Raw genomic sequence first — 13,681 nt, 5'->3', positions numbered from 1 at the left:
AGACACTGACTCACACTGGGGTACAGTTCCACAGACACTGACTCTCACTGGGGTACAGTTCCACAGACACTGACTCTCACTGGGGTACAGTTCCACAGACACTGACTCTCACTGAAGTACAGTTCCACAGACACTGACTCTCACTGGGGTACAGTTCCACAGACACTGACTCTCACTGGGGTACGGGTTCCACAGACACTGACTCACACTGGGGTACAGTTCCACAGACACTGACTCTCACTGGGGTACGGGTTCCACAGACACTGACTCTCACTGGGGTACGGGTTCCACAGACACTGACTCTCACTGGGGTACAGTTCCACAGTCACTGGCTCTCACTGGGGTACAGTTCCACAGACACTGACTCTCACTGGGGTACGGGTTCCACAGACACTGACTCACACTTGGGTACAGTTCCACAGTCACTGGCTCTCACTGGGGTATAGCACAGATACTGACACAGGTTTAATAGGCAAAAGAACCAGAGGGGAAGATGAGGGGAATGTTTTTACGCAGCGAGTTGTTGTGATCTGGAATGCGCTGCCTGAAAGGGCGGTGGAAGCAGATTCAATTGTAACTTTCAAAAGCGAATTGGATAAATACTTGAAACGGAAAAATCTGCAGGGCTGTGTGGAAAGAGGCGGCGGCGGGGGGAAGTGGAATTAATTGAAGAGTTTCTTTCAAAGAGCTGGCCCAGGCACGATGGGCCGAATGGCCTCCTCCTGTGCTGTAATGTGGTCTGATCGAGTGGGAGGTGGGGGGAATATGTAACTCACCTCTCCTCGTCATCTCGTTCAGGCAAACAGAGAGAGCGAAAAAAAAGCAGCAGCAGTCAGAGCGGGTTCATTAACGGTAATTAATAAAAAATTACTCATTCACACCCGTCTCTGTCCTTTCATCTGGCGGTGCCAGGTTTGGGCAGGCTAGGCAGCCTGCGAGCCGCAGGTTCCACTGCCGCGGTCGTCCCGCGACCCGAGCGCTTTCCGTGGAAAGCCGGACGGGCGGGAGGCGAGCGGGGGGCGGGGGTGCAAGGAGCTAGCGGCCGAAAAGAGGCGAAAATGATCCTGCGACGGGTCGCGGAGTCCGTTGCAGGAAGAGGCCTGACCCTAGGCAGGCAGGCGTCGCAGGAAGTGTGCAAATAAATAAAAAACCCAAGCAGCTGCCGCTGACCCCGTTTCATAAGAACGTAAGAAACAAGAGCAGGAGTCAGTCATAGAAACATAGAAACATAGAAGATAGGAGCAGGAGTCGGCCATTCGGCCCTTCGAGCCTGCTCCGCCATTCAACGAGATCATGGCTGATCATCCAAACCCTGCTCATTTGAATGGCGGAGCAGGCTCGAGGGGCCAAATGGCCGACTCCTGCTCCTAACTTCTCTGTTTCAATTAAATTATGGCTGATCATCGACCTCAACTCCACTTTCCCGCCCGATCCCCATATCCCTTGATTCCCCGAGAGTCATAAAATCTCTCGATCTCGGCCTTGAATATACTCAACGACTGAGCCTCCACAGCCCTCTGGGGCAGAGAATTCCAAAGATTCACCGCCCTCTGAGTGAAGAAATTTCTCCTCATCTCAGTCCTAAATGGCCGACCCCTTATTCCTGAGACTGTGACCCCTGGTTCTAGACTCTCCAGCCAGGGGGAAACAGCCTCTCAGCATCTACCCTGTCAATCCCCCTCAGAATCTTGTATGTTTCAATGAGATCACCTCTCATTCTTCTAAACTCCAGAGAGTATCGGCCCATTCTACACAATCTCTCCTCATAGGACAGCCCTCTCATCCCAGGAATCAATCTGGTGAACCTTCGTTGCACCGCCTCCAAGGCAAGTATATCCTTCCTTAGATAAGGAGACCAAAACTGTGCACAGTGCTCCAGGTGTGGTCTCACCAAGGCCCTGTACAATTGTAGCAAGACTTCCTTACTCTTATACTCCAACCCCCTTGCAATAAAGGCCAACATGCCATTTGCCTTCCTTATTGCTTTCTGTACCCGCATGCCAGCTTTCTGTGTTTCTTGCACGAGGACACCCAAATCTCTCTGAACACCAACATTTGAAAGTTTCTCACCATTTAAAAAATATTCTGTTTTTCTATTCTTCCTGCCAAAGTGAATAACCTCACATTTCCCTACATTATACTCCATCTGCCACCTTACTGCCCCCTCACTCAGTCTATCTATATCCCTTTGTAGCCTCTTTGTGTTCTCCTCACAGCTTACTGTCCCACCGAGCTTTGTGTCATCAGCAAACTTGGATACATTACACTCGGTCCCTTCATCTAGGTCATTAATATAGATTGTAAATAACTGAGGCCCCAACACTGATCCTTGCGGCACCCCACTAGTTACAGACTACCAACCTGAAAAAAATCCGTTTTCTGTCTGTTAACCAATCCTCTAGCCTTACCCTCAACCCCATGAGCCCTAATCTTGTGTCATAACCTTTTATGTGGCACCTTATCAAATGCCTTTTGGAAATCCAAATATAGTACATCCACTGGTTCCCCTTTATCTACCCTGCCAGTTACATCCTCAAAAAACTCTAATAAATTTGTCAAACACGATTTCCCTTTCATAAAACCATGGTTACTCTGCCTAATCATGTTATGATTTTCTCAGTGCCCTGATACCACTTCCTTAACAATGGATTCCAGCATTTCCCCGACGACTGATGTCAGGCTAACTGGCCTGTAGTTCCCTGTTTTCTCTCTCCCTCCTTTCTTGAATAGCGGTGTTACATTTGTGACCTTCCAATCCGCTGGGACCATTCTAGAATCTAGGGAATTTTGGAAGATCAAAACCAATGCATCCACTATCTCTTCAGCCACCTCTTTTAGAACCCTAGGATGTAGGACGTCAGGTCCAGGGGATTTGTTGGCTTTTAGTCCCATTAGTTTCTCTAGTACTTTTTCTCTACTTATATTAATTACGTTACGTTCCTCACCCTCATTAGACCCTTGGTTCCCCACCATTTTTGGTGTGCTTTTTGTGTCTTCTACTGTGAAGACAGATACAAAATATTTGTTTAACGTTTCTGCCATTTCCTTATTCCCCATAATAATTTCTCCTGTCTCAGCCTCTAAGGGACCAACGTTTACTTTAGCTACTCTTTTCCTTTTTACATACTTGTAGAAGCTCTTACAATCTGTTTTTATGTTTCTTGCTAGTTTTCTTTCATATTCTATTTTTTCCCTTTTTATCAATTTTTTGGTCAACCTTTGCTGGTTTCTGAAACTCTCCCAATCTTCAGACTATTATTCTTTGCAACATTATAAGCTTCTTCTTTCACTCTAATGCTATCCTTAACTTCTTTAGTTAGCCACGGTTGGATCACTTTTCCTGTGGAGTTTTTGTTTCTCAATGGAATGTATTTTTGTTGAGAATTATGAAATATTTCTTTAAATGCTAGCCACTGCCTATCTACCGCCATACCTTTTAATCTATTTTTCCAATCTACCTTAGCCAACTCGCCCCTCATACCTATGTAATTGGCTTTATTTAAGTTTAAGACTCTAGTTTCGGACTTAGGCAAGTCACTCTTAAAATTAACGTGAAATTCTATCATATTATGATCACTCTGCCCCAGAGGATCCTTTACGATGAGATTGCTAATTAGCCTTGTCTCATTACACAATACAAGATATGGGATACTTGCCTTCATTAGCCGAGGCATAGAATATAAGAGCAGGGAGGTTATGATGGAGCTGTACAAAACGCTGGTGAGGCCACAGCTGGAGTACTGTGTGCAGTTCTGGTCGCCTCACTATAGGAAGGATGTGATTGCTTTGGAGAGGGTGCAGAGAAGATTCACCAGGATGTTACCTGGGATGGAGCACCTCAGCTATGAAGAGAGGCTGGACAGGCTGGGGTTGTTTTCCTTGGAGCAAAGAAGGCTGAGGGGGGACCTGATTGAGGTGTACAAAATGATGAGGGGCATAGATAGGGTAGATAAAGAGGAACTTTTCCCCTTAGTAGGGGGGTCAATAACAAGGGGGCATAGATTCAGGGTAAGGGGCAGGAGATTTAGAGGGGATTTGAGGAGGAACTTTTTCACCCAGAGCGTGGTTGGAATGTGGAACTCAATGCCTGAAAGGGCGGTAGAGGCAGGAACCCTCACAACATTCAAGAAGCATTTGGATGAGCACTTGAAATGCCATTGCATACAAGGCTATGGACCAAATGCTGGAAAATGGGATTAGACTGGACAGGGATGGATGGGCGGCGCAGACACGATGGGCCGAAGGGCCTCTTTCTGTGCTGTAAAAACTCTATGACTCTATGACAAGATCTAAAATAGCCTGTTCCCTGGTTGGTTCCATGACATATTATTCTAGGAAACTGTCCCGAATGCATTCCATGAACTCGTCCTCCAGACTACCTTTGCCAATTTGATTCGTCCAGTCTATATGAAGATTAAAGTCCCCCAAGATTATTGCATTACCTTTGTTGCAAGCTCCTACTATTTCTTGATTAATATCCAATGGTATAGCTACTGTTAGGGGGCCTATATACTACTCCTACTAGTGATTTCTGCCCCTTGTTATTCCTTATCTCCGCCCAGCCACAAGGATGTGTGCTGAGCCCCCTCCTCTACTCCCTCTTCACCCACGACTGTGTGGCTGTTCATGGTTCCAACACCATCATCAAGTTTGCGGATGACACCACGGTAGTAGGCCAGATCACCAACAACGATGAGTCAGCCTACAGGGAGGAGGTCCAGCATCTCGTGAAGTGGTGCGCCGATAACAACCTGGCCCTTAACATCAAGAAAACCAAAGAAATCATTGTGGACTTCAGGAAGTCTAAAGGCGGAAGTCACACCCCCATCCACATCCATGGGGCTGTGGTGGAAAGGGTGGACAGCTTTAAGTTCCTCGGAAGACCTCTCCTGGTCCCTCAATACCTCCTCTCTGGTGAAGAAGGCCCAGCAGCGCCTATATTTCCTAAGGAGGCTGAAGGGATGTAACCTGTCACCCCTGATCCTCTCTAACTTTTACCGCTGCACAATAGAGAGCATCCTGACGAACTGTATCACAGTATGGTATGGCAGCTGTAGCTACTATGACCGGAAAGCCCTGCAGCGGGTAGTCAAAACTGCCCAACGCATTACCGGCACCCGGCTACCGACCATAGAGCACATATACCAGAAACGCTGTTTACGGAGGTCACGGACCATCATCAAAGACCCTACCCACCCCAGCCACAGTCTGTTCGCCCTCCTGCCATCTGGGAGACGCTACAGATGCATTCGCACCCGAACGACCAGATTTAGGAACAGCTTCTTTCCCAGGGCTGTCATCCTACTGAACTCCACAAATAAACTCTAAAGCCTGCACCTCTGCCAATGCACTTTATTATGGTTATGTTTATGTTAATGTATTACAAGCCAAATGTATGTTGAATGTTTAAATGTCTTAATCTAAATGTACACTCTCGGGAGCCGCAAGCCTACATTTCGTTGTACTGCACTTGTGCACTAGCAATGACAATAAAGTTGATATGATTATGATTATGATTATACTGATTCTACTTCCTGATCTTCCAAGCCGAGATCCTTTCTTGCTACTGTCCTTATGTCATCCTTTATTATCAGGGCTACTCCCCCTCCTTTTCCATTCTGCCTGTCTTTTGGAAAGTCAAGTACCCTGGAACATTTAGTTCCCAACCTTGGCCACCTTGCAACCAGGTCTCTGTAATGGCTATTAGATCAAACCCATTTACCTCTATTTGTGCCACTAGTTTGTCTATCTTGTTACGAATGCTTCGTGAATTCAGGTAAAGAGCCTTTAATTTAATTTTTTTTACCATTATTCCCTGCTTTGACCTTATTCTCTGCTGCATTGCTACCGTTAAACTCTCTGGGCTAAAAATTCGGTGGCGCCGCGTTTGGGGCGCCAAGCTTGCCTGGGCGCTGGAATTTGCGCTCCGGCCAGAGCCGCTTGCGCCCTCCCGATATTCAGTGGGAGCGCCCCAAGAGGGACTCGGGGCGCTGCTCGAGGCTCCCCGCGTCCCGCTTGGGGCGCTCAAACTGAATATCGCAGCGCTACGTGCCACAGCGCCACATGCTGTGGCACGGCGCGCTGCTGTACTGCAGGCCTTCCTCCCCTTCTTAAGGGGGAGGGGCCTGCACCAGCGCGATCACCGATCGCGAGTGCCAGCAAAAGAGCCCGACACCGAGGAGAAGTGCCGGGCTTTTGGGACACAGCCGGCACTGCCCGGGGGGTGGATCAGGAGGCCGGGGAGGGCGGCGCGAGGAGGTGCTGGCAGGCGGCCACCGGAAAAAATGGCCGCCCCGCACCTCCACCTTAATTTACGCCACTACCGCCACAGGTAGGCCCTGTGAACCGGTCGCGATTTGCGACCGGCGTTACAGAGGCGGGCGCGACCAAATATCGCGACCGGGGCGGTAGCGGGGCGCTGCGCACACCAATGACGTCATCGGTGGCGGCGCAGCGCTACAAGCTAACGCTGCCATTAGCGCCCCGCTAAATATCGCGGGAGGCGTGGCCAGTGGCGCTAAAGCCACTGAGTGCCCTCTTTGGGCGCTAACTGGTGGCGCAGCCCACTGAATTTCTAGGCCTCTGTCCCTTCCTGTCACATTCTGCTTATTTTTAGCCAAATCGCTACACTGCTCGATTGCCTTGACCTTTCTCCTTAGATTTCAAAATTTCCCCTCACCTGACCCCTCCCCTCCTTTTTTTAGTTTAAAGCTCTGTCTACTGCCCTAGTTATTCGATTCGCCAGGATGCTGGTCCCAGCCCGGTTTAAGTGGAGCCCGTCCCGACGGAACAGCTCCCTCTTTCCCCAGTACTGGTGCCAATGCCCCATGAACTGAAACCCCTTCCTCCCACACCACTCTTTGAGCCACGCATTTAACTCTCTGATATGCTTGACCCTATGCCAATTTGCGCGTGGCTCAGGTAGTAATCCAGAGATTATTACCCTTGTGGTTCTGCTTATTAATTTAGACACGAGCTCCTCAAACTCCCTCAGCAGAACCTCATTGTTGGTTCTACCTATGTCATTGGTTCCTACGTGGACCACGACAACTGGATCCTCCCCCTCCCACTCCAAGTTCTTCTCCAGCCGCGAGGAGATATCCTTAACCCTGGCACCGGGCAGGCAACACAGCCTTCGGGACTCTCTTTCGCGGCTGCAGAGAACCGTATCCATCACCTTGGCTATACTGTCCCCTACTACTACCACATTCCTTCCTTCTCCCCCCACTTCGATGGCCCGCTGTACCACAGTGCCGCGTTCAGTTTGCCCATCCTCCCTGCAGTCCTCTTCCTCATCTATACAGGTAGAAATGACCTCGTACCTGTTGGACCAGGTCCAGGGCTGAGGCTCTTCCATCACTACATACCTTCCTGACTCGCGGTCACACCCTCCTGTCCCTGACCACTGACGAACTCTAAAGTACTACTTAACCTAAAGGGCGTGACTGCCTCCGGGAACAAAGTTTCGCTTAGACCGACTGCGAGAGAGCCTTTGAAGGGGGCGCAACTCGGAGGGTTTGGCAACCGCAGAGGGTGGCCTTTCGGCCCCTCAGGTCTCTGCTAACTGCGCCTGGAATCTCTTTACACCAAATCCATCTCCTTAAACATCTTTAACAGGGGTTTTCCCCCACCACCAAAGTCTTTGGTACGTCCCTTTCTTATTCACAGACACTGACTCTCACTGGGGTACGAGTTCCACAGACACTGATTCTCACTGGGGTACAGACTCACAGACACTGACTCTCACTGGGGTCGAGTTCCACAGACACTGACTCTCACTGGGGTTCAGTTCCACAGACACTGCCTCTCACTGGGGTTCAGTTCCACAGACACTGACTCTCACTGGGGTTCAGTTCCACAGACACTGACTCTCACTGGGGTACAGTTCCACAGACACTAATTCTCACTGGGGTTCAGTTCCACATACACTGACTCTCACTGGGGTACGGGTTCCACACACACTGACTCTCACTGGGGTACGGGTTCCACAGACACTGACTCTCACTGGGGTACGGGTTCCACAGATACTGACTCTCACTGGGGTACAGTTCCACAAACACTGACTCTCACTGGGGTACGGGTTCCACAAACACTGACTCTCACTGGGGTACAGTTCCACAAACACTGACTCTCACTGGGGTACGGGTTCCACAAACACTGACTCGCACTGGGGTACAGGTTCCACACACACTGACATCTCACTGGGGTATGAGTTCCACAGACACTGATTCTCACTGGGGTGCAGTTCCACAGACATTGACTCTCACTGGGGTACAGTTCCACAGACACTGACTCTCACTGGGGTACAAGTTCCACAGACACTGACTCTCACTGGGGTACAGGTTCCACACACACTGACTCTCACTGGGGTACGGGTCCCACAGACACTGACTCTCACTGGGGTACAGTTCTACAGATACTGACTCTCACTAGGGTACAGTTCTACAGATACTGACTCTCACTAGGGTACCGTTCTACAGATACTGACTCTCACTGGGGTACGGGTTCCACAGGCACTGACTCTCACCGGGGTACGGGTTCCAAACACTGTCTCTCACTGGGGTACAATTCCCTGTATTTTCTGTCCACCTGAGAGGGCAGACGGGGCCTCGGTGTAACATCTCATCCGAAAGACAGCCCGTCCGACAATGCGGCACTCCCTCAGTACCGCCCCTCCGACAGTGCGGCGCTCCCTCAGTACTGCCCCTCCGATAGTGCTGCGTTCCCTCAGTACCGCCCCTCCGACAGTGCTGCGTTCCCTCAGTACTGCCCCTCCGACAGTGCGGCGCTCCCTCAGTACTGCCCCTCCGACAGTGCTGCGTTCCCTCAGTACTGCCCCTCCGACAGTGCGGCGCTCCCTCAGTACTGCCCCTCCCACAGTGCGGCGCTCCCTCAGTAATACACTGGGAGTGTCGGCCCAGATTTTTGTGCGCAAATCTCCGGAGCGGGGCTCGAACCCACGACCTTCTGACTCTGAGGCAAGAGAGTGTGACCCACTTAACCACGGCTGATACCTAGGGGAAGGAGGAGCCGTGTGTAGGGTAACTGTAGGAGCGGTGGAGGGAAGCTCAGGGGAACACTGACCCCAGTAGTGTGATTAACTGTGATGGAAACTAAGACTTAATATTGGAGGGGGGTGCGGGGGAGGGGCAGAGACGAGAGTGAAACTAAAATGATTTCTGACGTGAATCTTGTCAATTCATGTGGAAATGACTTATGAAATAATACTGGGCGGCCTGCTGGTGGCACTGTCCAGGGAGAGTATAAATACTCGAGCACGGGCCCAGCTTGCTCAGGACATTCTTCAACAGGAACTAGTGAAGGACACAACTAGACCTCCATGTTGTAAAACAGTTGATTAAAGCTTTGTTTAACGCTTAGACCAAGTGCCTAGTAGTTTTCTTATGTCAACTTCTATTGCTAAAACAGCCCTGGTACATGTATTCCAGTTGTGCGCATTTCTGATTTAAGGCAGGGTTACAGTAGCAGAGGGCGAAAGAGTGAGAGAGGGTAACAGACACAGAGGCAGAGATAGACAGATAAAGAGAGCGCGCAAACGACAAAGAGAGGCGGAGTGTGAAGGAAGGTAGTTAGAGAGAGAAAGATACACGTAGAGGGGGTGGAGAGAGAGAGCGAGAGAGAGAAAACGAGCCAGACAGAGAGAAGCACAGATTGAGAAAGAGAGAGAAAGAATGAGACAAAGGTTGCTGAGAGAGAACGAGAGAGGGAATAGCGAACAAACTGCTGGATTGAAACCCAAAGTTTGCAAAAGCGAAACTTGTTGAAAAAGGTCATTTTAAAATCAATGCCATTCTAGAATATCCAAATTAACAGAAAACTTTATTTCCCTGCGCACTGCTTCACAACTTTTTGAAAATATAGGTTGAGTTTCTTCCCCATTTACCCTCTCCCGCCCCAACTTTGCAATGATGAAAATAAGAAACTGTCTCCATAGGGTCGGTAGCCAGAGGACACAGAGTGAAGATAATCGGCAAAAGAACCAGAGGGGGAGATGAGGAGAATGTTTTTTACGCAGCGACTTGTTGTGATCTGGAACGCGCTGCCTGAAAGGGCGGTGGAAGCAGATTCAATAGTGACTGTCAAAAGGGGAATTGGAGAAATACTGGAAGAGGAAAAATTCACAGGGCCGTGGGGAGAGAGCAGGGGGAGTGGGACTAATTGGAGAGCTCGTTCAAAGAGCCGGCACAGGCACGATGGGCCGAATGGCCACCTCCTGTGCTGTCAGATTCAGTAACAGAGCGACACTGAGCAAATAGACAGACTCGATCCCTAATCTACGATGGGTTGCCTGATCTCTCGCTTTGTGCAGGTTAGGTTGATTTGGCTATGATAAATTGACCCTTAGTGTTAGGGGATTAAATACGTGGGGTTACGGGGATAGGGTGGGATTTGTGTCGGTGCAGGCTCGATGGGCCGAAATGGCCTCTATCTGCACTGTGGGGATTCTGTGATTCTGTGATTCTGTGATTCTTCCTCCCTCTCTCCTTCTCTCACTCTCTTTATTCCTCTTTCTCTTTCTGTCTCTCATTATCTCTCCATCTCTCTCTCTCTCGCTCATTTTCTCTCTCTTTATCTCTCTCATTATCTCTCTCCCACTCTTCCTCTCCCTCTTCTCTCTCTCCTCTCTCTTCTCTCTCCCTCTTTCTTTCTCTCATTATCTCCCTCTCTCCCTCTCTTTCTCTCTTTCTCTTCTCTCCTCTTTCTCTCTCCCTCTCTCATCCTCTCTCTCCTCTTCCTCTCCTCTCTCTTTCTCTCTCTCTCCTCTTTCTCTCTCCTCTCTCTTCCTCTTTCTCTTTCTCTCTCTCTCCTCTCTCCTCTTTCTCTCTCCTCTCTCTTTCTCTCTCTCCTCTCCTCTCTCTCTCTCTCTCTCCTCTTTCTCTCTCCTCTCTCTTCCTCTTTCTCTTTCTCTCTCTCTCCTCTCTCCTCTTTCTCTCTCCTCTCTCTTTCTCTCTCTCTCCTCTCTCCTCTTTCTCTCTCCTCTCTCTTCTCTTCTCTCTCTCTCTCTCCTCTCTCCTCTTTCTCTCTCCTCTCTCTTTCTCTCTCTCTCCTCTCTCCTCTTTCTCTCTCCTCTCTTCCTCTTTCTCTCTCTCTCTCCTCCTCTCTCCTCTTTCTCTCTCCTCTCTCTTTCTCTCTCTCCTCTCCTCTCTCTTGCTCTCTCTCTCCTCTCTCCTCTTTCTCTCTCCTCTCTCATCCTCTCTCTCTCCTCTTTCTCTCTCCTCTCTCTTCCTCTTTCTCTTTCTCTCTCTCTCCTCTCTCCTCTTTCTCTCTCCTCTCTCTTTCTCTCTCCTCTCTCTTTCTCTCTCTCTCCTCTCTCCTCTTTCTCTCTCCTCTCTCTTTCTCTCTCTCTCCTCTCTCCTCTTTCTCTCTCCTCTCTCTTTCTCTCTCCTCTCTCTTTCTCTCTCCTCTCTCTTTCTCTCTCTCTCCTCTCTCCTCTTTCTCTCTCCTCTCTCTTTCTCTCTCCTCTCTCTTTCTCTCTCTCTCCTCTCTCCTCTTTCTCTCTCCTCTCTCATCCTCTCTCTCTCCTCTTTCTCTCTCCTCTCTCTTCCTCTTTCTCTTTCTCTCCTCTCCTCTCTCCTCTTTCTCCTCTCTCTCTCTCCTCTTCTCTCTCTCTCTCTCCTCTCTCTCTCTCTCTCCTCTCTCTCTCTCTCTCCTCTCCTCTCCTCTCTCTTTCTCTCTCTCCTCTCGTCCTCTTTCTCTCTCTCTCTCTCCTCTCTCTCCTCTTTCTCTCTCTCTCTCTTCCTCTTTCTCTTTCTCTCTCTCTCCTCTCTCTCTCTCTCTCTCCTCTCCTCTCTCTTTCTCTCTCTCTCCTCTCTCCTTTTTCTCTCTCCTCTCTCATCCTCTCTCTCTCCTCTTTCTCTCTCCTCTCTCTTCCTCTTTCTTTCTCTCTCTCTCTCCTCTCCTCTTTCTCTCTCCTCTCTCTTTCTCTCTCTCTCCTCTCTCTTTCTCTCTCTCTCCTCTTTCTCTCTCTTCTCTCTCTCCTCTCTCCTCTTTCTCTCTTCTCTCTCCCTCTCTCTCTCTCTTTCTCTCTCTCCTCTCTCTTTTCCAGACAGATTATTCCTTTTAGCAGGGACTGTCTGCAACTCACAATTTCTTCGCTCTTCTCCCGCTGTCAGTATAAGGCCGGTGATGTGATCGGCGCGGTGTGTTTGGGGTGAAGCAGAGAGTCGGTAACGGTGGGAAATCATCCGCGGTTTGAGAGCAACCGACCGCTCCCTTTGTGGAGCGGGCCGGTCACAGGGTGCAGACCGATCAACCTGGTACATCGGGCAATAACGTGTTAGTAGTCATGGAACTAGGGGGCATAATCTTAGAATAAGGGGCTGCCCTTTCAAAACTGAGATGAGGAGAAACTTCTTCACTCAGAGGGTAGTAAATCTATGGAATTTGCTACCCCAGAGAGCTGTGGAAGCTGCGACATTAAATAAATTTAAAACGGAGACAGTTTCCTAGCTGATAAGGGAATTAGGGGTTACGGGAGCGGGCAGGGAAGTGGACGTGAGTCTAGGTTCGGATCAGCCATGATCCTATTGAATGGCGGAGCAGGCCCGAGGGGCCGTATGGCCTACTCCTGCTCCTACTTCTTATGTTCTTATGTACCAGGCATCAGAGACACAGAGGGAGAGAAAGAATGAGGAGAGAAAGAGAGAGAGGAGAGAGAGAGACAGATAAGAGAAAGAAATAGCGCCACACAAGTGCCAGGCAATGACTATCTCCAACAAGCGAGAGTCTAACCACCGCCCCTTGACATTCAACAGCATTACCATCGCCGAATCCCCCACCATCAACATCCTGGGGGTCACCATTGACCAGCAGCTTAACTGGACCAGCCACATAAACACTGTGGCTACAAGAGCAGGTCAGAGGCTGGGTATTCTGCGGCGAGTGTCTCACCTCCTGACTCCCCAAAGCCTTTCCACCATCTACAAGGCACAAGTCAGGAGTGTGATGGAATACTCTCCACTTGCCTGGATGAGTGCAGCTCCAACAACACTCGAGAAGCTCGACACCATCCAGGACAAAGCAGCCCGCTTGATTGGCACCCCATCCACCACCTTAAACATTCACTCCCTCCACCACCGGCGCACCGTGGCTGCAGTGTGTACCATCTACAAGATGCACTGCAGCAACTCGCCAAGGCTTCTTCGGCAGCACCTCCCAAACCCACGACCTCTTCCACCTAGAAGGACAAGGGCAGCAGGCGCATGGGAACACCACCACCTCCAAGTTCCCCTCCAAGTCACACACACCATCCCGACTTGGAAATATATCGGCCGTTCCTCCATCGTCGCTGGGTCCCAAATCCTGGAACTCCCTCCCTAACAGCACTGTGGGAACACCTTCACCACACGGACTGCAGCGGTTCAAGAAGGCGGCTCACCACCACCTTCTCAAGGGGCAATTAGGGATGGGCAATAAATGCTGGCCCTGACAGCGATGCCCACATCCATAAATGAATTTTAAAAAATAGAGAGTAATGTAAGAGCCATAAAAGCTTAAGAAAATACGTTAAAAATAGTGGTTTAAATGGCATAATACAGTTAATTTACCTGACCGACTTATCGTATTAAGAAAACCCCCTATGTTCTTGCTCCAGTAGTATAGTCCGAGACACCCCCTTCATTCTTGCCCACAATGGAACAGTCCCTAAGCCACACATGGG

General features: G+C 49.8%; 1 protein-coding gene across 1 annotated transcript in view; it reads right to left on the bottom strand.

Moving 5' to 3' along the window:
• Window positions 1-923: 923 nt before the first annotated feature.
• The window catches only part of LOC147086529 (uncharacterized), a gene marked incomplete at its 5' end in the record, with an annotated part of 17,775 nt that continues 5,017 nt past the window's right edge, over window positions 924-13,681 (bottom strand). Inside the window, one exon of the mRNA XM_085978264.1 lies at window positions 924-1,035. Within this exon, the coding sequence (XP_085834390.1) occupies window positions 924-1,035 (112 nt within the window). The remainder of the gene's footprint in view (window positions 1,036-13,681) is intronic.

The sequence above is a fragment of the Somniosus microcephalus genome, unplaced genomic scaffold (genome assembly GCF_052327205.1).
Source record: "Somniosus microcephalus isolate GS21.2 unplaced genomic scaffold, FLI_Smic_1.0 unresolved_chr7, whole genome shotgun sequence".
Taxonomy (NCBI): Eukaryota; Metazoa; Chordata; class Chondrichthyes; order Squaliformes; family Somniosidae; genus Somniosus; species Somniosus microcephalus.
The sequence above is the reverse complement of the archived record's forward strand: the minus strand, read 5'-3'. Positions and strand labels throughout refer to the sequence as shown.